Source organism: Lissotriton helveticus, chromosome 8, assembly GCF_964261635.1.
Source record: "Lissotriton helveticus chromosome 8, aLisHel1.1, whole genome shotgun sequence".
Classification (NCBI taxonomy): Eukaryota; Metazoa; Chordata; class Amphibia; order Caudata; family Salamandridae; genus Lissotriton; species Lissotriton helveticus.
In genome coordinates, this window is record NC_136069.1 from 810,519,027 (window position 1) to 810,544,927 (window position 25,901).

The following is a 25,901-nucleotide window of genomic DNA, read 5'->3' on the forward strand; positions in this document are numbered from 1 at the left end:
TCTAAGATTCAAAAAACCAATGCAGGTATCAAGAATGATGCGGTCTTTGTATAAGTGCTAACCATTACCAAACGCATAGGCCATAGGAATGAAATTGTTCATTCCTATGCCTATGCGTTTGGTAATGGTTAGCACTTTTATTTCGGTACCCTAGTCTGTTTTCTGTCCCAGACCCAGCCTGCACACGAGACTCGTATCTGGGGGCGTTCTCTCTCCGTTTTCGGGCCCCAATGGTGGGTACTTTAGAAATTAAAACCAAATGCTGTCATTTACCCTACAGGAAGGTGCTGAAAACTTTTATTTTCTGTTAATCTCCCCACTCTGTTATAATTGTTAGCCATTGCCGCTTTTGTCAGTCTCGTTTCTAGCGCCAAAGTGCCCTTTCGGTTGAACGTTGCGCTTTATAAATGCGTTTCCATTCCATTCCCTAAACTAAACCCTTAGGGCCAGATGTAGGTAGGCTTTTACCGGGTGGTAACGGCCGAATTCGGCCGTTACCACCCGGTAAAAGCAATTTGACATGTAGGTCCCTGTAATTTACAGACTCGGTAAATTTACCGGTAGGTAAATTTACCGAGTATGTAAAATACCGAGTCGGTATCATTACTGATTCCGGACAATTGGTATGTAGGTGGGACTCTTCTGAGTCCCACAAGCAGTACAACATCGGTATTTTACCATCAAATACTACTTGATGGTAAAATACCGTTTCTGGTGTGCATGCACATGTGTGCATGCACACCTATGCCATATGACAGGCAGACCTGCCCTTAGGGCAGGTATGCCTGCCACATGGCACCCGAGCCTCTTTTGGGGGTGCCAGAGGGTGTCAAAGTGACACCCCCTGCACCCTTGTGACAGTCGGTATTTTCCGATGTGGTAAATACCGACCGGTATATGCCCAATCAATCCTATGGGCTTCAAAGCCCATAGGAATGCATGGGCATTGACTGGTCGGTATTTACCACATCGGAAATTACCGACTGTTTCCGATTCGGTAATTGCACATCTGCAATTACCTACATCTCGGTATTTTTATTTTCCGACCTCTTAAATACCGAGTCGGTATGACTCGGTATTTAAGAGGTCGGTAAATAAAAATTACCTACATCTGGCCCTTAGTGCTACAAAACATGACATTCCATGCACTATAAAGTAAAACTCTGCCGACCTGGCATTTGCTTCGAAAGCCTCTTCTTGCCAACCGACGCTTGAGGACTTGAACCGCGTTATTTCGTTAACAGTGTTAACTTAACACACAACCCATATAGCTTAGCTAACGCACACCAGCTCCCTGCTTCTGACAAAAAATAAATACACGCAGTTCTGGCACGTCAGGAATGAGACAGTTTCCGAAAGGAGGCTATGAACTGGGCGCTTTCCATGTCAAAATAAACCGCCAGGGCGTGCAACTGTTTCTAATTATTTTTTGCTGAAAGTGGGCTGTGAAACTTGGGCTTTGGCTGCGCTCGGCGGCTGCCCCGCTCCTGCTGGCACTCTCATTACACGCAGCGGTGGGAACTCCGAAGGGGCGCGAGGGAGCGCCAGAGCCGGTTTGGGCCAGCTGTGCGTGACGGGTCGCGGAGCCGCTGCCGCGTCAGGCTGTTTGAAGGAGTTTGACGCTTCGTTCCTGGGACCCTTTGTTAGTTGGTTGCACTTGCGGCTTGCTGGCAGCCTCGCGCCGTGTGTTCCAGGGATCTATCTCTTTAGGCCGCGAGGATGAAGGCTGTGACGTCGCTGGCGCTGCCGCTGGCCTTCCTGCTCCTCGTCCGCCTCCCGCTAAGTGTGTCCCAGCCGCCGAGGTAGGTCCTTCGAGGAGCGGTGGGAGTTTATTTTTTATTTTTTACTATGGTGTCTCTTCACTTCTCGAGTTCGTTCGTTGTATGGGAGGCATATAAATACAACGCGCATTTGTAAAGTGTTCTTTTACCCGAGGGCCACTCGGCGCTATTTACTGTAACCTAACTCAGTAGTTTTCATTTATCGACCCGTGGAGGATTAAACTTGCCATAGAGGGGTTCACCCAGGGCTTTTAGTGGGCCGATCCTCAGCACCGGCAGTTCGAATAAAAAGCAGGTGCTGATACGGCTCCCTATTGGGCGCTCCATTTTTGCCCTCACTCAGGATGAAAAAAATTATCTTAACTCTGCAGCAGTACCACCCTTCACTGCTTGTGATGTAACTTCAAAGGGACTAGTTAGAGTTCTTTCACAGTCTCATCCTTTCAGAATAGAAACATTTTCAATATTACATAAAAGGAATACATATTTGTTGTGATTTATCTTATGCAACAAACAACCATTGGTAAAGACAATAGCCCTGGCTTGTTGTATGTGTAATGTTATGTACATCAGGATGCAATGATGGAAACAGCAAAATATCAGTGGGGCGGCACACTATGCTAAACACAGATCTTTAGTTTAGGTGTTTTTAAGCCACGCCCTTAATTAAATCGACCACGCCCCTCTGAGAGACCCTCCAGTTTTTTCATCCCAATTAAAAGCCTGGATTCTATGAGTGAATGAATGGGGGTTTAAGCCCACGTCTGCTCAGGCAATGCATTAGTCCACTGAGCTCTCAGATTCTGGCTACTTTTGGGAAACAACCTGCCTTTATGTTTACAGCGGCCACAGTTAACAACCGCTATATCAAATGAACTTACAGTTATCTGAAGGGAGGCAGAGAATGCAGCTACAGTGCTTTAGAAACCGATGAGGGCATTTACAAGCGGAGCATAGCATTAAAAACTTAAAACAAAAAAAATTAAAACAATGATAATACACAGTGACGAACAGTCTTACAAGAAACACTCAACACGAGGTACAATTCTCTGGGTGCACTCTGGCTAGATAAAGTGCCATTTCCACCCCCGCAACCATACCCTAAAACAAACTGAATACGTTCCTCTTTTGTATTAATATTTAATGAAAATATTTAGTCACATACCTAAATAGCTGACTTCAGTGTTGCATCTGGCCAACATTTAGACACTCGTTTCCATGACCCCGGAATGTATTAATTTATGAATGCATTTGTGCAGGTGGCATGTCCAAGAGAAACGTGCTTTCGTCATGCACATGCTTATGCATTCAGGCGCGGCGTGACGGGTGTGTCCTTTTCGGAAAGATTTGTGGTGCGTAGCGTGAAGAAAGATGCCAGGAGATGGGGGATTGCAGAACTCAATGTAGTATGCAAGCCTAGAAACTATGCAATCAAACGCAAATTCTTGGACATTTTAAAGGCTAGGGGGCAAATCTCTCTTTAGTTTTAAACAAGCAGGGCCTTCTAGCAGTGGCACTTGGGGCCCAAAACCATGCCACATTTTCAGGAAAACCACTATGTAATGATTCTCATTTGGATTAATTGCAAGTAAACGACTCTCGTGTGAATATCATCAAAACGGGGCACCGTCCTTTGCCCACTTTTCACTTAAGTCTTAAAGCGGAGCCAGCAAAGCAACTTCTTCATTTATATTTTATATACATATATATTTCCTGTCACTCTGTCCTTGGTGACTGCAGCAAACTACCGAGAGGAGCGTGCACTTTGCCTCTGCCTGTTCTCTGGCCCGTTCCTTTACCAAATCCCCTTCTTCTGCGCTTACAGATGTTAGCTAGCAACAGGTATGCCACTCTCTCAGGCCGCAGACATTTGGCAGCCTGCCTCTGACGTCACTAGTGACCCCTTCAGAGCACTCTCTATGCAGATCATGATGTGTGGAGCACCCCACTTATGGGTCTATGCTGTCTGTCCTTCCCTCTGAGGATGCATACGGTGACCTAGAAACCTCCAACATGCTCAGGGGGAACTCCTCTGGAGACCTGGCATGTCCTTCCGATACGCCAAACACATGTATACGACCCCGTCATACCAGTGGTTGAAGTGGTGAAAAAAAAGTAGGGGGACTGTGAGTGGAGAATCAGGGGGCGGGAATAACCGAAGATTGGATCAGTGGGCGGAGTCAGGGGTGTGGCTAGAAATAGCAAAACATACCAATTTTTAGTACGTTTAGCATTTCACTGACCAGTTACAGCTTATAATGTTATTTAATTCAAACAATGGATAAACATGTTTATTTGAGGTTTTATTCAGGAAAAAGCAAACACTCATAGGGAATACAGGTTTATGTAAAGCGTGCGAAATATAAGCAGGAACAACATGTCAACTTAATTGTTTTACTCTCATAGTTCAGAAATCCATGAATAGTTTTTGTCTCAAACATTGAGGGCATGAATACAGGGCTCCTCCTGGACACATGTGTTAAGCAGGGCTCAGAAGAGAAAGGGACTCTTCAGGAGAATCTAGACTCATGGAAACCCACAAAGGCTCCTTCATATTCATGTCACCCAGCTAGCTGCTCAATCCTAATATATCAACAATATCAACTGGTGGACAGATTGCAGAACAATGTCATACATTCACTTCAGTACAGAGATCTGGGCCTAAATCTATAGTTTTTTTTCTCACCATGTCATTCCAGTTTGGACCCAGCCATATGCAAATCAGTCTTGATCCTGCATCCAATGGGAACAGTCCAGCCCAAACTGCCAGGCCAGGTCCTACCTGGACTGGAAAAAAGCATCCTCGGACCGGTTTTGGGCTTTCTGCCCTCATCAGCCAGGATAGCTTGATTCCAGTGGCATGGAGAGCACGGTATGCTCCATTCACTGCTCCTGCCCCGTTCACTGCTTCTGCCCCGTTCACTACTTCTGCCCTGTTCACTGCTCCTGCCCGCTCCTGCTCATGCCTAATCACTTCTCCTGCCTCATCACTTCTCCTGCCCCGTCACTTCTCCTGCCCCGTCACTTCTCCTGCCCCGTCACTTCTCCTGCTCCGTCACTTCTCCTGCCTTGTCACTGCTCCTGACCTGTCCCCTCTCCTGACCCGTCACTTCTCCTGACCCGTCACTTCACCTGCCCCGTCACTTCTCCTGCCCGTCACTTCTCCTGACCTGTCACCTCTCCTGACCCGTCACTTCTCCTACCCCATCACCTCACCTTTCCTGTCGCCTCTCCTGTCCCGTCGCCTCTCCTGACCCGCCGCCTCTCCTGACCCGTCGCCTCTCCTGTCCCCTCTCCTGTCCCGTCACCTCTCCTGACCCGTCACCTCTCCTGACCCCTCACTTCCTCTGGCAGTCACTTCTCCTGCCCCGTCACATCTCCTGCCCCGTCACTTCTCCTGCCCTGTCACTTCTCCTGCCCATTACTTCTCCTGCCCGGTCACATCTCCTGCCCCATTACCTCTTCTGTCCCGTCACCTCTCCTGTCCCGTCACCTCTCCTGACCCGTCACCGCTCCTGACCTGTCACCTCTCCTGCCCGGTCACTTCTCCTGCCCGTAACTTTTCCTGCCCATTACTTCTCCTGCCCGGTCACCTCTCCTGCCTCATTACCACTCCTTTCCTGTCGCCTCATCTGTCCCGTCACCTCTCCAGACCCGTCACCTCTCCTGTCCCGTCACTGCTCCTGACCTGTCACCCCTCCTGCCCCGTCACTTCTGCTGCCCCGTAACTTCTCCTGCCCATCACCTCTCCTGCCCCGTCACTTCTCCTGCCCCATCACTTCTCCTGCCCTGTCACTTCTCCTGCCAATTACTTCTCCTGCCCAGTCACCATTTCTGTCCCATCACCTTTCCTTTCCTGTCGCCTCTTCTGTCCCATCACTTCTCCTGCCTGTTACTTCTCCTGCCCAGTCACCTCTCCTACCCCATCACCTCTCCTTTTCTGTCGCCGCTTCTGTCCCGTTACTGCTCCTGCCCAGTTCACTCTGTGGACAACATTGACAAATTATACAAGGGGGCAAGTTCCCCACGTACTCTGTTTGGGGAAACCTCCTCTGTAATCACTAACTCCGATCTCACTGGCACATGGTATGCTAAAGACAGGCGGTGGGGGTGCATTGTCATTCGAAAGGGGATAATCGGCCTCAATCGGAATGACAATGGGCCTGCCCGCAGTCTGTGCGAGGTCAGGGAGGTTGCAGCCTCTGGAGTTCAACAGAGAAGTGCGAGCTGCCCCTCAACCACACAAGCTGAATGAAAACTATTCTTGCCGTCCCAGGATGCTTTTTTGAAAGAAAGAAGTAGGGGAATGGTCTGAAATAATTTTTTTTAAGTAGGGGCACGCCATGCCCTTCTGATCCCGCCCACTTCTACCACTGCGTCATACCAATTTCAAGCAGAGTGGGGGACTGTTGTGTGGTCATAGGGTCTTATTGACTAGGCGTGCACGCATGCACAACATATCTCATCCTTCTGTTGACACTGACATGGAAAGGCTCCCAGAGGTGGGAACTTCATGTCAGCAGGGGTCCCACTTTCATTGCCCATTTTTACAATAGAGTGGTAGCATCCTGCCAAAGTAATGTAATGTATTGTAGCCAGTTCTTCAAATAGACAGGTTATTATTATTATTATTATTATTAAATCGGTTTTGTATAGCGCCCGGTTACCCTAGAGCATCCCTGCGCTTTTGCCAACAGCCAGTATCAGAAATAGCAGAAAGGGAGAAGGATTAACAGAAGAGGAGAGTTTTAAGTTGTTTTCGGAAGCGCAGGAGACATGGTTCCGCGCGTAAACCTAGGGGGAGGGAATTCCAAAGGGTGGAAACGTTGACTGAAAATCTCCTTCCTCCTGATCGAGCCTTATTTACCCTAGGGACGACAGTCAGGTGTTGCTGGTCTGAACGTAAGGGTCTGCTCGCTTTGTACGGGATCACCATCTTCTGAAGGACGGGGGGGCCTTTGCCTTGCAAGATTTTGTATGCAAGGCATAGGGATTTGAATTTCACTCTTTCCCGTATTGGCAGCCAGTGTAGTGCCCTCAGTGCTGGTTTAGCAGAACGAGACATAGGGATGTTATAGAGCGTTCATGCTGCCGCGTTTTGAACTTGTTGGAGTCTGTTCAGAGTGCTCTCAGGAGCCCCAAGGTAGATCGCATTGCTGAAGTCCAACCTGGACATAATCAGACCCTGAATCAGGAGCTTTCTCGATAGAAAAAGGATGAGAGGCAATATCTTACGTACTGATCTGAGGAGACCAAAACAGACACCCGCTAGTTTGGCTGCCTGGGTTCTGAGGGAGAGATCTCGTTCCATCCAGATGCCCAGGCTCTTGATCTCATCCTTGGGTTCAGGAAGAGACCCTAGGCAGCTGGGCCAGCCTAAGCAGGAAAGGGAAGGATTTTTAGGTCCCATCACCATAATCTCCGTCTTGGACCCATTCAGTTTGAGTGCTGAATCCCCCATCCAGGAATGGACCTGAGAGAGGCAGGCATGGAGTGTCTGGGAGTTCTCCGAGGATTGGGAGAGGGCGAACACCAGTTGGGTGTCGTCGGCGTAGCTCACGATCTTGATGTTAAATGGAGCCACCACATCCTCCAAGGGGGCCATATACACGTTAAATAGTGTGGGACTCAGGGAGGAGCCCTGAGGCACGCCACAATGGAGGTGAGTGGATACCGATCGTGCGCCCCCTTCCCATACTTGGAAAGATCTTTCACTAAGGAATTACCTAAGCCAGTTTAGCGCTGTCCCTCTCACTCCGGCGTCCGATAGTCTCTGGAGTAACACTTGGTGGTTCACAGTGTCGAACGCTGCACTCAGGTCCAGGAGGATCACTGCCACTGATCCCCCCGAGTCTAGAATGCAGCGTGCCTCCTCCATGACTGCCAACAAGGCGGTGTCAGTGCCTTGGCCCGGGCGAAAACCTGTTTGGGAGCTTTCAAGCATGCCATTGGACTCCACAAAGTTGGATAACCGAGAGTTAACCAACTTTTCTGAGATTTTACTCAGCCCTGGGAGGAGCGAAATAGGCCTGTAATTGGCCATGTCTAGAGGGTCCAGAGAGGGTTTTTTCAGGAGGGCTTTCACTATTGCGCTCTTCCAATTAGGTGGAACAATGCCAGTGCCTAAAGAGGCGTTGATGACTTCAGTAATGGGCTCCGCAATGGAGGGGGCAGCCTGTTTGAGAATTCTCATAGGGGCAACATCCCCAGTCAGAAACGGAGTACCTGCACTTCTTTCATTTGAAAGGGAGAGTAACTGCACGCCTCAGCAGGATTGAAGAGTACCAACACTTCTCAGTAGCAAGCAGGTACTCAGAGGCAGTGAGTACCTACCCTTAAGTATTTCCATTTCAAGCACTGGTGAGCCCCCAGAGTGGCTGAGAAATAGACTACTCCATTTGTAAGTGTGGTTGGTAGATTGTGGATTTATATGTTGGGTTTTGAGAGGTGCAGATGAGTATTGTGTGTGGTTTAGAGTGGTGCTTCAGCTGTGCCTTGGTGAACTTGTAACCGTGCTTAAACTCGGAGTGAAGAAGAGAGCTGTAAGAGAGATAGAGATATGTTTCTATACGCTTAACCACTTGCATGCTAATGACAAGGTGAACTCGTCATGAGGCACACTGGAGCTGTGCTCATGACAAGGTCAACTCGTCATGTATAATGGGATTCATAAATATGCAGCACAGGAGGGGAAAACCCCTTAGCATTAAACAATCCTTGGACTATTTGGTAAGAATTTATACTGATGCTTGTAAAAGGTTGGTTCAATTACTTTGTAGTCTGAGCTCTGTGGTAAGGGGTGGATGTCACAGATGAAGTTCAAAAGGGGCTCCGGTCTAAATGTGTGTAGCTGATAGCTCTACCTACGTTTGGAGTACTTCAGAGAGTAGGATTGATATGGTGTTTGAAACTAACTCTGAGTAGGTTGGACCCAAGCAAGACCTTTCTAACCTGACATTGCCCTACTGGAGGACCAATATAGACTCTCCATTCATTTAGCAAGTTAGAAACATTATGAAGGTAAAGTTGTATGTGCTCAGGCTTATCTTTGTGAATTTTCATTAGCCTACTACTTTGCCTTGAAGATGTTGAGGTGGCTCCAATTTGTGCTGAGACTCAACACTTAAAGGCCCATAGGCATCTTTCTACCAGTTCTGACTGTTGCCATTCTATCACTCACAAAATGAGGTGAGACAATTCTGAGTCCCCAAAATACACTTGAAAACCCAAATTGTTTTTGTCATAATAACACGTCTGTGACATTGGAAGCTATGGATCTGATTGTAGCTCACCTCAAGATTTTTAATCTTGAAGAAATGCTTCCACATTTATTGAAGCTGACTTGTCTTGAACCTTTAGCAACAAGGACAATTTATTACAAGGCAATAGTTTTATGGGTCACTTAAGTCTAATGGTACTGTTTAATGGGATTGGAAGTCATCCAGGCATATCATACCCCGCAGGCAATTGTTTTAGCTTCTTAGGCGTGCACCCACATTATTTTATCCAAGGTACATAACCTGTGAGTGATATGCTAGGAAGAACTCTGTAACTTGTAAACTTCAGTCTTGAGATAAAATGCAACTTTTCCTAACTACGCCAACAATTGTTTTTCACTTAATTAAAAAGAAGACAGATTATGGGGAGTATTATCCATTCCATTCCATTTGGTATTTTCTTCAATTTACCCTTGTAGCATAAATGACCCACTTACAACTAAAAGTAAAAGGAGCTAGTCCATACTCTGGCACGCAATTTAATGTCATTATAGTGTCTTGTGGCATTAAGAAAAATACATGATTTTAACGATAGGCATCAAAATAATTACAGTCTAATATTAGTGATGGCCCTTCTTCTGAGACGACCTATTTTTCTCTTTAACGGTGCGAGGTTGTTTAGAATAGTTATATATATTGTATTTTTTCTATGCATCTGAGGATTGTGAAGCACTGTATATATCATTCTCTTGAACGCCCGCTATAAAATCCAATGATTATATAGTGGCAGGTGGAAAAGCAAGTTTAAGTATTACAGGAGTGTGCATTGATAAATCACATCCAGAGTTTCAAGCTCAATAGAATACAGAGAGCAGAAGATAATTAAAAAAATGAGACATGCCTTTATTGTACAGTGTGAGCTGCTGTAGAAGATATTTGAGATAAGGCATATATTATCAAAATGTTACCTTCACTCCTCTAGGTTGTGGTTATGAAGAAGTGTGACAGAGTTGACTTACCATTGATTTACATATTTACTGTTCGAAATTTCCACATCCTGTGTGGGAGCAAGATGCAATGAATTAAAAAGTGAATCCTACAATCTCCATGAACAGACTTCCCAAAAGTTTGAACTATAATTGAAAACCTATGAGAGAGAGTCATTTAAAGGAAAAAGGGCAGTGGTGAGCGAAGTTAGAAAAGCCACAAAACGTCTGGGTTTTTTCCATCACAGGATGTACTTCTTCACATTTATCTTAGTCACGACCATACCTGGTTAATGTGTGTGGATTGGGTGTTCTTTAGGATAACAAAATTCTACCTTTCCCATAACACCTTTTAATTTGGTCTTGTTTTTGTATATGTTTATTTAAAAATCAGTTTCTCTACACACACACACTCATATTTATATATATATATGTATATCTACTTCTGCACATCTTAATTTATATATATTTTATAAATATATATACAAGTATATATATATATATATATATATATATATATATATATATATATATATATATATGTATATTTGAAAAAACAAATACAAATGCATTTAGTTTTTTGAAAATTTGTTTTTGTAGGGTTAGCAGCTTCGCCGTGGCAGACATTCCACCGGGGTGCGGTCGAGTCTGACGTGTGCGCAAATCAGACGCCCCTGGCTGTCCTCCGCACATGCCCACTGTGACGTCGGACGGCCACATCAAAAAGGTTAAACAAACCCTGTACCCAGTGGCAATCACCACTGGATAGTTAAAGTATTTTAAAAAAAACTTTATTGACCAGTTTCAGATTTAACACAAAGTAATTTCCAGCTCTAATTCAATGATAGTCGCGACACTACACAGTATATGACATATTCGCCTGTAGTACATGATATGTGGCTCCATGTGACTTCGCGCACTTTTGACAATCAGTGTTTCACTTACATAATGCGTTTACCCAACAAATTTTGTTTCAAACAGCATATTTCTGGACCACAGTCAAATCACAGTGTGGGAAACATGCACAGGCTAAATTGATGTATCTAAGTTGTTAGCTCAGTGTCCCAGAAGTCAGCCAATACCCGCAGGCATTAGCCCGCTATTTGGCCTTGTGTTAGGTTGTGATTGTGTTGTGGATCTGTACTGTTTAAAAGGGCCCCAAATATCCTGTGGGCGAGATTTACTGGGCAACGTGGTGGCATATAAATTGTAGTTGAGGTTGCAATATGTTAGACTATATAGCCAGTCCTTACACTTCGGTGCTGCGTTCCGCCTTCATTTGAGTGCAATCTCCCTTTTTGCCAGCAGCAACCCCAAGGCCGTAAATTTCCGGACCGATTTGGGAATGTTATTTATGTATCCCAATAAGGCTATGGTCGGTGTAGGGTCTATGTCAAAACCAATCATGTCCCCTAGTGTGTGAAATATGTTGGCCCAAAATCTGCCGATCTTGGAACAGGTCCAAGCCAAGTGCGCAAAGTCTGCATGTCGGGTTTGCATTTGGGGCAACAGTGGGGCCTGTCGGGGTCTATTTTGTGTGACATCTCGGGTGTAATGTAAATTCGACGTAAGAATTTGAAGTGGATAAGCTTGTGCCGGCTGTTCAATGACATCTCCTTAGTTTGTAAACAGCACGCAGCCCTCTGGTCATCAGTTATAGGGTAATCCAGATCAGCCTCCCACGTGGCCCGTATCATGGCATCATAGACTGGGATTAGTTCTACACAGGCCCTGTACAGTTTAGAAACCAAATGATCCCCCGTGCTGCTATCTATTACAATGGAAAGAGGGGTGAGTGTGTTTGGTTAGACTGGAAAGACAGGAACCTTAGCTTTTAAGGCTGCTCGCAGTCGGGTAAGCACACATTTGTCCATGAAGGACGCCTCTTGAAATTTGTCCCCGTCAGAGACGGAGAAGGCTTGGCCCTCAATGTAAAGGTCCCCTATCATGGTCACGTTGAATCTAGTAAGTGTACGCTGTACTATTATTTTCCCAGTTGTTGGTATCCAGCGTGGATTCGGAAACTGTAAGCTCGGGGAATACATACTCGGAGATCCCAGTATCCTGATCAGTTTTTGCCAAGCCCAACTGGTGGTGGAAACCGTCTGGATGTCTAGTGGATCGCGTGGGTAGCCCTTCACCAGAACCATGTAGGACAAGATCTGCTCCAGGTCTTAAATAGGGGAGTCTGGCGTCAGGGTGGAACCTGGAGTGAGCGTAACTGGACTGTGCAAATAAATAATGTAACTGAAAGTTAGGGACTCCCAAGCCTCCCCTGTGGTAGGGGAGGGTCATGACCTCCCAGCGGACCCTGGGACGCTTGCCCCCCCAAGTCTGCCGAATAAGGTGGATGTGAATGGATTTGAAGAAGCGGTTGGTAAGCGGGATAGGTATATTATTAAATAAATAAATACATTTGGACAGGACTATCATCTTAATCGGCGGCACTCATCCTGCAATCGAGATTGGAAGCCTAAGCCACCTCTCCACCTGTTGCTCCAAAGTGTGCACAGCTGTGCCATAGTTTCATAATAAAAGTTTTTGGGTGTTTAAGTGTATGTTTATCCCCAGGTATTTGACGGAGTCGGAGCACCAAACGAGTGGATATTCACATTCCCATCTGACTGTGCTCGTGGTAAGAGGGAATATCACTGATTTATACCTATTTATACCTAGGCCAGAGAAGCTGCCAAACCGAATAATCTCCCTTATCAGGGGGGCCAAGTTGTTTCGAGGGTTTCTAACATACAGTATAACGTAGTCTGCATATAATGACACCAATAATGACCCAGTGTAAAATTGGAGCCCTCTTTGGAGATGGCGTTCATGAAAATGTCTAATGAGTGGATCTATTGCTAGTATGAAAAGCAGTAGAGACAAGGGGCATCCCTGCGGCAGAACCATACTCAACTTGTCTGGTAGGACAAGATCTGCTTCAGGTCTTAAATAGAGGAGTCTGGCGTCAGGATGGATCCAGGAGTGAGCGTAACTGGACTGTGCGATTAAATAATATAACAGAAAGTTAGGGACTCCCAAGCCTCCCCTGTGGTAGGGGAGGGTCATGACCTCCCAGCGGACCCTGGGACTCTTGCCCCCCAAGTCTGCAGAATAAGGTGGGTGTGAATGGATTTGAAGGAGCGGTTCGTAAGCGGGATAGGAATATTATTAAATAAATAAATTCATTTGGGCAGAACTGTCATCAGTGGAGACAACGGGCATCCCTGTCTTGTGCCTCTGGGTAGGGTAAAGAAGCGGGAGAACATACAGTTTAAGCGCAGTCTAGCAGTGCGGGCCGAGTACAGTGACGCTGCGAGGTTGACATACCCAAAGGGCTTGCCTAACCTACGCATAACAGTCCATATAAATGGCCACTCCACAGAATTAAATGCCTTCTCCGCGTCTAGCAGCACTGCCACTGCCGGTATTGCCGGATTGATTCGGTGCAGTATTGCGAAGAGAGTACTCAGGTTTAGGGAGGTAGATCTATGGGGTACGAACCCTGACTGGACTAGGGAAATTGTTTTATCCAGCAACAGGGCAAGGTGCACTGAGATTGTTTTCGCCAAGATTATATAATCAAAATTTAACAGTGATAGCAGTCCTAACGATCCACATTGCAAGGGATTTTTACCGGGCTTGGGTAATAAAATGATCACCTTTTCCCTCAAAGTTGGTGGTAACTGATTCCGTTCCAGGGATTCATGATAGACTTCCAGGAGCTTAGAAGCAAGTATATCTTTGTATTGTTCATAAAAATCTCCTGTGAAGCCATCTAGGTCCGGGCGGAGGCACCGTTCAATGCATCAATCGCGTCTATTATTTCATCCGTAGAGAATAGCTCAGCGAGAAAGTCTTGCATATACTTGTCAATGTACACCATCGCAATCTCAGCGAAGTAGTCATCTCGCTCAGCGGGGGGGTGCACAAGTTTGAAAGTGTACAGTTCTTCGTAATACGCTAAGAATGTGTCACGGATATCAGATGTTTCCGTTAGAGTAATCCCTGTATCGGAACAGAGAGTTGTGATGTATGACTTGGAATATGGTGGTCTCAGTAGTGGCACTAGCATACGCCCGGCCTTTTGCCTTCGCCATACTTGCGTGCTACCGCATATTTGCTGAGGAAGTGAGTTTCTTTTTTCGCCACTTCCAGAAAGTCTAACAGTAATGCCAAATGGCACCGCTCACCCTCAGCGACATCCGGGGAATCTAGCATAGAGGCTTCCAAAGCAGTCAGCTGCTGCTCTATTTTGGCTAGAGTTTTTTGCAAGTCCTTCAGTACCCCTGCGTGTTTTGAGATGGCAATGCCCCTGATGTATGCCTTGAAGGCCTACCAGAGGGTAGCCCATGTGTCCACAGACCCCTTGTTTAACTAAAAATAATCCTCAATAGCTTCCCTAATTTCACTGTCAAATAGGTTTAACGGCCTTCCCAGAAATCGCTACTGTCGCTCATGTCCCTCCGGTCTGGCAGTGCGCAGTTTTAACAGGACGGGTGCTTGATCAGAATAAGTGCGGGGGAGTATTCTGATTGTGTTATACCATATGTGTGGGATCGAGGCGAGCAGCTAGAAATCTAGTCTAATCCAAGTGTTGTGTTGGGTGGAGTAATGAGTGTAACCCGGGTTCGCCGGATTGCGGATCCTCCAGACATCCGAAAGTTGGAATGCCTCGCATGTGTTTAATAATACCTTACGAGCTCGGGGTTTGGATTCCGCCGCCCTAGAGGAACAGTCTATAGTACGACCTAAGACAACGTTGAAATCGCCACCCAATATCACATTTAAGTACCCATGCATAATATTTTGGCGTCAAGCTCATGGAAAAATTCAGGGCTGTCAACGTTCGGGGCGCAAACGCATACAAGAGTAACAATTTGACCCATCAGTCTACCCACTACGATAGTGTATTGTTCCTCTTGTTCAGTATGTCAGCATGTCAAGGAGAATGAAAGTATCTTGTGGATTAAGATTGCCGTGCCACGGGCATAGGTGCTGTAATTGGAAAAGAATCAGTGTGCACCCCAGCCAGTTGCAAAACGTGTGGAGTCGGACCTGGGTAAATGTGTCTCCTGCAAGAAGGCGATGTCCATATTATGCCATTGTAACTAATGTAGCACATGCTTACATTTTTTGGCGTTATGTAGTCCCCTAACATTCCAGGTTATGAGAGACAGATTTGAATGGTCGGCTAAGTCAGATGCAGTCGTCATTGATGTTGTGTAGTAGAACAATGAAGGTGAAGAGCGTGGTGGGTGTTAGCTATAATTCCATGTTTGGAGCTGTTAAAGAAGTAACATCTACCAATTCAGAAAATTTCCCCCCCCTCCCCCCTCCTCCCCCCTCCCAACCTCACGTCCCAGTACGCAAGGCAAACACCCAATTAAGGATTAACTTAATGCATCCTGGAAGCATCCCATTTGGAAGGAAAGGGTCAAAGACTGATGCATTTAAATCTGAGAGTTCAACAGTGTGCTACGCACCTAGAGGGGAAGCAATGCTCCAATGGCACCCAGCGAACTATAATCATGCTGTCTTATTAACCAAAAATAGCACAGTTATTGCATATTGTCAGTACTTTGTTACGTATGATCAGAATAGTTGCAGAATGGATCAAATGTCATTCGCGAGAAAAACTTTGGGGAGTGGAAGAGGAATTTCCAACATGTCTATGATGGTTGTCAGAGCCCCTGTAGGACTTACAAAAGGATTGAGCCTCCATGGGGTTGTCAAAGATGCAGGATCTCCCATTGACATCGACCAGCACTCGTGCCGGGTACAGCATGCCATATCTGAGGCCCAGATTTCGCAGCGTAGCTTTGACACCAGTGAACTTGCAGCGGGCTTCCTGGTCCATTACTGTAAAGTCCGCGAATAGGGACAAGCAGCACCCTGCCTTGTGATCGTGCCACCCTCTCTGGCCAAGCGCAAAGCCATGTCCCCATCTCGAAAGTTCATTATGCGGGCAATGATCGGGTGAGGTGGGCAGCCAGGATTAGGACGTGGACCCAACGATCGTTGCGCCCGCTCCACAACGAAGCCAGGGGTGAACACCTCCTTCCCAAAAATGTCAACCAGTAACGATTCCACGAAGGTGTCCATTCTGCCCGTGTTTGTTGACTCCAAAACTCCAATTATGCGAAGGTTGTTGCTGCAACTGCGCACTCCTAAATCTTTGTTTTTGATGGCAATGTCTTTTAAGATTTTTTCCATTTGTTCCAATTGTTTCGTCGATTGAGCGGCGCCGTCTTCTCGATCTGAGATGCGACTCTCTGCTGTGTATAGCCGCTGATCATGAATGTCTAATTTGTCCCCAAGGGAGTCCAGGCGCTTATCAAGCGTGTCAAATCTGTTGTTGATCAATTTGAATCTGGCCCTGAGTTCTACCAGTAAATCGGAGTGGGTAGAAGCAGCCCCCGGCATTGCGGCCGAGCCCCGGGCACCATCCGCCATAGTGCCCCTATTGTCCTGTGCTTTATCTGTGGTGACGGGGAATGATAGCACTCTCTGTTTGGGGTCTTTCATGCCCATGCCTGTATCCCCATAGCCGGGAGAATCGTTCACCGCCACCCACAGCAGCGAGGTCGGGTAAAGATGAGGGCATGTGTCTACTATGCAAAATTTTGCGTCATTTGGGGCTCCGCAGCCCACCATTTGTTTGGTGCAGTGCGTAGGCATTGCGCTAAACAGGCATCAACCGCAATTATTCACCATCAAGGTAGGCCCCAGATGTTTCTACAGTTTTGATGGGACCGGGAGACTGGGGAGGATTTCTGCAGCAGAGATACAGGCAGCGCAAGATGAGAAGGCCAGAGGTAGAGCTCGCGCCCAGTGCAGTAGCTCCAACCATGATTGAGGGCAGGCTCATTCTCTGGCCCAGGTTTCCACCCTCAGGAGCCTGTTGCTTTCCTTGGGCACAATTGTGTAAGCATCTCCACTCAGTAGCGCCTCAAGGCCAATGGCGGGCTTCCAGTGCGGTCCCCCAGTCGCCAAAACCCCATCCACACATCCAATCTGTAGCCGAGGGTTCATGGAGTCTCCAGCGCTCCAGCCCCCCCCCCGCAGCCCCTGTGCACAGCCGAGTGGCTGTCTCCCTGGCAACGCCCGAGGACCCTGTCACCCCAGGAGCCTACAGGAGTGTCGGTGGAACAGTGCAAGGCCCCCACATCAGCTGGCTAAAAGGGGGGCCGCGCTGCGACAGTTGCATAGGGGTAGGATATGGGGGGGGGGGAATCCGACAATGCACTCACTGCAGCCCAGAGTCCACCGTTGGGACCCTTGCAGGCAACAGTCCGGAGGCCGCGGCAGGCCGCTGTGCAGGCCGTAGCAGGCTCCGCCTCCTCAGGCTCCGGGGCGAATTCCTACTTGTTGTAGACGATTTTGGAGAGCAAAGAAGTCACCACAGCCACTCCATTGGGCGAGGATGAATTGCCTCGTGTTGCTGTGCCTCAGCAGGCCGTATCAGCGAAGAAAGCCGGATTGATGCTGGGACACCAGTCGGAGCTTCAGTGTCGCGCAGCCATCTTGGTCCATGGCCTGGCCACACACCCTGAATAGTTATAGTTAGGATAACATTTCCATAGGAAATTGTTTTTTTTTTTGGTTTGCTAATAACTTGGCACCGTTTGACGAATTTTCACGAAACCTTTCATAAAAAGACTCAACAACCTCAGCTTCTTTCTGGAAAGTTTTGGGGTACTCCGTCTAGCGGGGACTGAGAAAAATAACTAATTTTTCCCATAGGAAAATCACACAGCGACATCACAAAAAGGGCTGAACAGAATGACATTAAATTTGGTCGTAAGCTAGATTTTGGCTGAGAAAGTATGCTTTTTGTGATTTGGTATTAATACGCTCAGTAGATTTTGAGAAATTAAGGTACAACATTTCTACATATATATATATATATATATATATATATATATATCACACCTCGGAGGATCCACAAATCTCATAGATCTAAAAATAAGATCTGATTGGTAGCCACCACAGTAAAAAAGATGTGACCCATTTCAGGACTCCGGGTCTCAGTCTTGTGTTCTAAAAAATGGAGAAAAAAACATATAGGGGACCAGGACAGGGATACCCTGACCTCCGGGGCCAAAACATATTAAAAAAGAGAAATGACTGCAAATTTGCAGAGAATCCACAGACCCGCTGTAAGGTGTTTCTATAAAAGCCCCGTTAAGAAGCCTCCGGTCCTCTATCTTTTCGGGGGCAGCGCATGTTATAACGGGTCCCAGCACCCGTCCCACGACCGCACGGCAAAATCTAACGGCAGTTTATGGCATCCCTTATCCCTCACAAGATGCTACTTGCCCCTGGGGGGAGTGTCCATCTCCCATGTGGTAGAAGGATGGTATACGGGATCCTGGGACCCAATCCACAGGAGGGGAAGCAGCCTCTACAACAAGGTAAATACATTGCATGCCTTTGCCTCCCAATTTTTAGCACACATATTTTTACCGCAAATATGCATTTGCAATGCATGCCAATACCCCACATTTAAGGTAAGTTGGGTGGTCGATTCATTCGATTCAAAAGGCTTTATTCGATTTTAAGTTTAAAATCATAAAAGCATACAAACAAAGAAAAATTCAATTCATTGCATTTTAAAATAAACCACGTATTGGCTTTAGATTACACAGTTAAAAGATTAAAAGAAAGCTTTAGCCCTCCATTTAAGCATAAAAAGTTTTGGTAACAACATTCTTTACACAACCTTTAGGGAACAGTAGGAATAACAGTGTTCTAAAAGATTTAGTAATTACAGTACGTAAAACTGTTATATGATGGTTTGGGACAATTAAAAGCCACTGGGAAACTACTGGTATTACTTAAATGAGTTCCTCTACCCACTGGGTTGTTGTCAATGTTCAGAGGTCTGGGGGAAAGCATGTAAGACGTGTTAGGGTAGAAGTCATGCAGGTTCCAGGTAGAAATAGGTCCATTACCTTTTTGAGATAGCCATGTCTGCATATATGGCACAATGCGTCTGCTCCTAAATCGTATCAGGATCAGATCGCCCCCGATGTCTTTTTTGAGTGGTCCAAGCCAACCCACCCTCCTGACGCTTATTATTCGACCATCAAGGTGGTAGGGCAGAGGTCTGTTTTTGGATAGCCAGAACTTGACCTTGTTCATAAGGTTATGTTGTCTCTCGGCTTTACCTTGTGTTAGTTCGGGGACTCCCGAGAGAACAGTTACAAAAGGCGCTGCTTCTGGATGTAAGTGTATATGGGTGGTGCGCTCATGTTTAGGGAGAATGTGACGCGCTGTTATCGCTTTGAGGGGGGGTTTCAGAACAAGTGGCATCGAAGAGGTGGGGGTTGGTAATTGAGAAAACGCTGCTTCGTGAGATGTAGTCAATTTGGGCAGGCTTGAAGAAGCTGTTGTCGGCGTGCAGTGAGATGTTGCAATATGAGTTGTAAGTTTCTGGTGGGATTTAATTAAATTCTCCAGCCCCGTCAACCTTTCCCCCAGCGTAGTGATTTTATCTATCAGGGGGTGTATTAGGGATTTAACCAGTTGTTCTATCATCGTCAAGAGAGCCTCATGGGGGGGTGATGATAAGTCGACCAAATTATCATTAGATGGCGGAATAAAGGGCGATTTTGTCGCAGGCGGTATAGAACTTAAAGATGGTATATCTCGATTTTGTGTTTTAGAAAATAATCCATTTTCCTCATCCCCATCATGGTTCCTTTTGGCAGGTGCAACCCTGGGAGATATTACGCTACCGATGTTAGTTTTGTGAATTTCAGGGAAGGAAATCAACTCCCTTGGACACAATGACGGCTTGCTGCATTTTAACATGGGGGAAAGTTCTGCTGCAACATACTTTGCTTTACACAGACTATTTAAGTCATCCAACCAGGAAAGGCTAGATGGTGGAAGTGCAATTAAATCATCCCTGGGAGACCCAACCGTAGATTGACGAGGTGTGTTTTTACCCACATCTCCGTACAAGGGGAACAGTTTGCTAGTGGTAATAAGGGGGGTTTTGTCGAGCATACCCCCGATTTGGAGTTTAGGCATATTTAGAGAATTTGCTAGTCCAGAATTTACCTCCATTATTAATGAGAGTCAAACAGGGGGGGTGGCCCGTCCCGTCCTTCTCTGTCCAATGAGGGCCGTAGAGGGCCCGCCGTTTGCCCGGGCTTCGCCCGGCGTCCGCGACGCGGAGGGAGCTTCCTCAATTTGAGCGCCTCCGGGCGCGCTGATCCGGTGGATGTGTGGGCGGGACCGGAACTTCACCCAAGGCTTGCTGGGAGCTGTAGTTCCCCCCAACTGCGTCCGTGGAGCTGGAAACTACGGCGGCAGGGGGAACGAGCAGCGTCAGGACCCCAGCAGCAGGTGAGGGAAAGTACGTGTGCCTGCTCCCCTCCTCAGCCCAATGTTGGCAAGAAAGACCCCCGCTCCTCCGTGGGAGCTTCCTCAATTTGAGCGCCTCCGGGCGCGCTGATCCGGTGGATGTGTGGGCGGGACCGGAACTTCACCCAAGGCTTGCTGGGAGCTGTAGTTCCCCCCAACTGCGTCCGTGGAGCTGGAAACTACGGCGGCAGGGGGAACGAGCAGCGTCAGGACCCCAGCAGCAGGTGAGGGAAAGTACGTGTGCCTGCTCCCCTCCTCAGCCCAATGTTGGCAAGAAAGACCCCCGCTCCTCCGTGGGAGCTTCCTCAATTTGAGCGCCTCCGGGCGCGCTGATCCGGTGGATGTGTGGGCGGGACCGGAACTTCACACAAGGCTTGCTGGGAGCTGTAGTTCCCTCCAACTGGGTCCGTGGGGCTGGAAACTACGGCGGCAGGGGGAACGAGCAGCGTAAGGACCCCAGCAGCAGGTGAGGGAAAGTACGTGTGCCTGCTCCCCTCCTCAGCCCAATGTTGGCAAGAAAGACCCCCGCTCCTCTGTGGGAGCTTCCTCAATTTGAGCGCCTCCGGGCGTGCTGATCCGGTGGATGTGTGGGCGGGACCGGAACTTCACCCAAGGCTTGCTGGGAGCTGTAGTTCCCCCCAACTGCGTCCGTGGAGCTGGAAACTACGGCGGCAGGGGGAACGAGCAGCGTCAGGACCCCAGCAGCAGGTGAGGGAAAGTACGTGTGCCTGCTCCCCTCCTCAGCCCAATGTTGGCAAGAAAGACCCCCGCTCCTCCGTGGGAGCTTCCTCAATTTGAGCGCCTCCGGGCGCGCTGATCCGGTGGATGTGTGGGCGGGACCGGAACTTTACCCAAGGCATGCTGGGAGCTGTAGTTCCCCCCAACTGCGTCCGTGGAGCTGGAAACTACGGTGGCAGGGGGAACGAGCAGCGTCAGGACCCCAGCAGCAGGTGAGGGAAAGTACGTGTGCCTGCTCCCCTCCTCAGCCCAATGTTGGCAAGAAAGTTGGGTGGTCTCCCCCCACAAATACATTGTTTTTAGATCTAAAAACAATGCATGGTATTGGCATGCGATGTAAATGCATATTCGCTGTAAAAACATGCATGCTAAAAATACGAGGCAAAGGCATGCAAGGTATTTACCAGCATTGTACTGTCGTACACCTCCCCAGGAGCCGGGTGACAAAAGTAGAAGTGGCACAGCTCCCCCTTTGGCAGTGTGCACTCCCACTCCCCTTGACAGAGGTAGCAGGGGCACACTGCATCTAAAATGTTACCAGGGCAGGAAGGAGAAAGCTGCTGGCTCCCCGCTTTCCAGCAAGTAAGAGCTGGCAGGCCGGGAGCCAGCTCGGCATCACAGGATTGGGCTCCCAGCGCTGCCACTTCTTAAAAAAACCCACAAGCCAATAAGTGTCCCAGGTGAGACCGGGGTACCCCACAAAAAAATACGTTATTGCAGCTCTGCAAGAGTGGTTTCCTGTGCTGTCTTACAAAAAAAGACTAGGCCAGTCTGCTGCCATGTTTGCGCCGCCGCCACTGAAACAGGCACGTTGTTCCTCTGTGTGTTTCTTTCATGCGGAAACACATGGACCTGCTCGTTTCGGCATTGGGGTATCCTCGTGACCTGAGCAGGCCACTACATATTCCAATCGAACTAGCTCCAAAAGAGAGGAAACCACACACAATGTTCGATTTTGCCTTCTTTATTCCAGCCTGCAGCAGCACACTGAAACAAGCCTTGACAGTGTGAAATTGCACCAATACAGCCATACGCGTTTCGGGGACCATTCCCCTTGTTCACCGGTTTGGCACTGGGGAAAAGAGAACAGCAATGACCTGGGCTTTTTCAGGTGTTGAAGGTTTCTGGGACCTCCCTCCTGGGCGTTGTAGAGAGCCACCCGGCCTCACCCATACAATGTATCCACTGATACACGCATCCATACACCCTTGGGGCGGGCTCGCTCCGAGGTATAAAATAAACGGCGGAAGACCGCTCGGGGTCTTTCCGGCATACCAGCAAACCACCAGTGTCTGTGTCCCTCTGTCGGTCCTGAGTCACCACGTGCGAGGCCCTAACCTCGCACACCACATTGGCGACGAGGCCGGTACTGACCTCGCGTGTGCCTTGCTGCAGCTGCGTGTCTCGGCTAGCCTCTGCTGGTGCCCACGTCGCTGCTGGTCTCCCGCCTCTCCCGGCTCTGGACGCGGAGCCCACAGGCGTCAACCGTTCCTCCGCCAGCGACCCTGCTGGGGTGTACCGCTGCCCGTGCGCTGGCTCGAGACCCGCCCATGCGCCTCCTCCACAGGAGCGTGTTCGGCTGGCGGGACTCGCCGCGTGCCTGGACCGGGTGAGTGCACGCCATACAATCACGCCTGCGCGGCGCATCCACGGCCTCGCTAGGCCCCCCTTGGCTACGTGAGCTCTGGGCCCGCTTCGTCACACGCGGTCCCGGGACACGGTAGTCTAGCGCGCTGCTCGACGCGCGCTGCCCCGGTGGGGGAGGGGTGAAGAGGAGCGACGGTGCACGTCCGCTCCGGGCCTCTTTCTGCTGCCCAGCCTGCTCCAGCCAGCGTGGGACCTCACGGCACAGCTCCTTCCCTGCCTCTACCTCGACGCATCAGAACTGGCTAACTCCTCCTGCTGCCAACAAGCATTGGCACCATCAAGGGACTATTTTGCTCGCTGTCACGCACACTCATAGTGGCCCAGAAGTGTCTGCCTGCCTACCACAGCGCCCGCGGCTGCCCCTTGCCGGACATCAGTCCAGTCCGCCGTCCAGCACCTGCATCGTGGGGGGGGGGGAGAGGAGAATAGCTGCCCTGCATCATAGAAGTGTGCCCAGACTCCTTCCCGCCCATATCGCCTGAGAACACACGTGCTCGCCAGGAACGCGATGACAGACGCGACGCAAGGAGCCGCGACGACGGCGCCAGCAACAGGCCCAGCACTACCTGGCCCCGCGGGTCCACCCCAGCGCCTCGTCACTGGCCCACAAGTGACCAGCCATGCTCATACAGGGGTCGCTCCCCTTCCGCCCTTCAGCGAATCGGCTGACCCGGCGACCGCGGCACCACGATGGAAAGCGTGGCTGGGTCGCCTCAACCTATACTTCAAAGGGACCCGGGAGACGGACGACACGGTCAAGAGGTCCCTCCTCATCCTCTATGGAGGCCCCGAAATATATGACCTGTTTGAGACTCTCCCAGAAACGGGCGAAGAAGATGATTATGATGCGGCGGTCAACGCCCTCAACGCACACTTTGACCCCCAACTGAATTACGATTTCGAAAAATTTAAATTCAAGAGAGCTTGGCAAACGGAGGCTGAATCGGTGGACATGTACTACGCTAGACTGCGCCGTCTGGCCTCTAGCTGCCCATTCACCAGCCCGAGGGAGGAGATAAGGGATGAAATCATCGTGGGATGTCGGTCAAAGTTGCTCAGAAAGCTTATTCTCCGACAACCAGGAATCACTTTAGACGAGATACTTGTCCTCGCCCGATCCCACGAACTATCAGACGCGAGGGCGGAGGAGATGGAAACAGCACTGCGCTCCCCGATGGTGCGTCCAGAATCCTCCAAGATGGCGCTAATCAAAGAAGAAAGGGTGGACGCACTGCAGAGAAGACCGCAAAGCAATCGCCCGCGACAGTGGCAATCGCGAGACACCCAATGCGCATACTGCGGGGAAGACCATCCGACGAATGCGACATGCAGTGCGAAAGGCAAAACCTGCCTGAAATGTGGGCGTCTGAATCATTTCGCAGTAGTATGTCAAGGAGGAAGATATAGACCCAACGCCCCGAGGTCCCGAGGAGGATATGGTTGAAGGTCCGTAACGCAAAGAGTAAGACAAATGTCGCTGGAACCCGAACGTCCGCCCCCAGACAGTCAAGCTCAGGAAAGGAGGCCGTACTACGAAGATGAAGAGGATGACGAAGTGTACGTAATATCCTATGTCAGCAGGGTATCCACAAGGAGAAGGCCCCCACCCATGTGCACCGTGTCGGTAGAGGGGACTGAAATGCGAGCGCTCATAGATACAGGAGCATCAGTGAACGTGATGGACTCTGAACAATATGAGAAAATGTCACCCAAACTAACACTTGCACCGTCGAGCGCACGCATATACACCTATGGGGGTACCGACCCGCTACCACTGAGAGGAGTCATCAGCACCGTCATCGTAAACGGCGAATACTCGACAGAAGCTCGATTCCACATTACCGAAGGAAAGAAAGGCACGCTCCTCAGCTGTCACACTGCTGAAGACCTGGGGCTAGTGTTCTTCGCCAACCAGGTACACCAATCACATGCGGACTGCATACTACAAGAGTACCCATCGCTCTTCAGCGGCCTGGGGAAGTTGAAAGGAAAAAAAGTACGACTACACATCGACACCTCGGTGCGCCCAGTCGCTCTAAGGCACCGGAGGGTGCCGTTCAACCTCCGACCACAGGTAGAAGCCGAACTTAAAAGACTAGAAGACCTCGGAGTCATTGAAAAGGTCTCTGGACCGACTCCCTGGGTATCGCCACTCGTCGTAGCGCCTAAACCCAAGCAGCCTGGCGCTATCAGACTATGTGTCGACATGAGGCTCCCCAACGCTGCTGTGAAGCGTGAGCGTCATATCACACCGACGATGGACGACATCATCGCTGACCTCAACGGAGCAAAGTGGTTCACCAAGTTAGACCTCAACGCGGGATACCACCAACTGGAGCTCGAACCTGAAAGTCGATACATAACAACCTTTTCGACTCACGTCGGGCTCCGAAGATATAAAAGGCTGGGTTTTGGTGTTTCCTCCGCCGCAGAGGTGTTTCAGAACGCAATCAGAGAGGTACTGTCGGGGTTGAGTGGGGTGATCAACCTGAGCGACGACATACTCATATACTCGAACACACTAGAAGAACACCACGCCCACCTGAGAGCCACGCTGCAGAGGCTGGCGGATCACGGACTGACCTTGCATAAGGCAAAGTGCCATTCTACCAGGAAGCGGTTGACTTCTTCGGATACACATTCACCCGGGAGGGTCTAAAGGTTGACCCAAAGAAGGCGGAGGCCATACAGAACGCGAGCACCCCACGAAATCCATCCGAGGTGCGGAGTTTTCTCGGCATGGCCACCTACTGTGGCCGGTTCATCCCCAACTTAGGGGCCCTGGCAGAACCCTTGAGGGCGCTCACGCGCCAAGATCAGGAGTGGGAATGGACCTGCCTGGCAAATCAAGCCTTCCAGGACATTAAGGCAAACCTTCTAGACAAGGCCGTGATGGCGTACTTTCAACCACGACGGAAGACAGAGCTCATCGTGGACGCCAGCCCAGTCGGTCTGGGAGCCGTGCTGCTGCAAGAATATGGTCAAGATGAGTGGAAATCTGTGGCCTACGCCAGCAAGGCGTTAACAGACACTGAGACCAGATATGCTCAGATCGAGCGAGAGGCCCTTGCCATAAAGTGGGCTTGCCAACACTTTCATTTATACTTGTGCGGACAAGAGTTCACCGTGGTAACTGATCACAAGCCACTGTTGCCACTCTT

The 25,901-nt window shown here is 49.1% G+C and overlaps 1 protein-coding gene across 1 annotated transcript in view; it reads left to right on the forward strand.

Moving 5' to 3' along the window:
• The first annotated feature begins 1,484 nt into the window (after positions 1 to 1,484).
• Positions 1,485 to 25,901, forward strand: part of ITGBL1 (integrin subunit beta like 1) — a 1,428,718-nt gene continuing 1,404,301 nt past the window's right edge. The window contains exon 1 of the mRNA XM_078657627.1: positions 1,485 to 1,802. Coding sequence (XP_078513753.1) covers positions 1,720 to 1,802 — 83 coding nt within the window. The 5' untranslated portion in view covers positions 1,485 to 1,719. The remainder of the gene's footprint in view (positions 1,803 to 25,901) is intronic.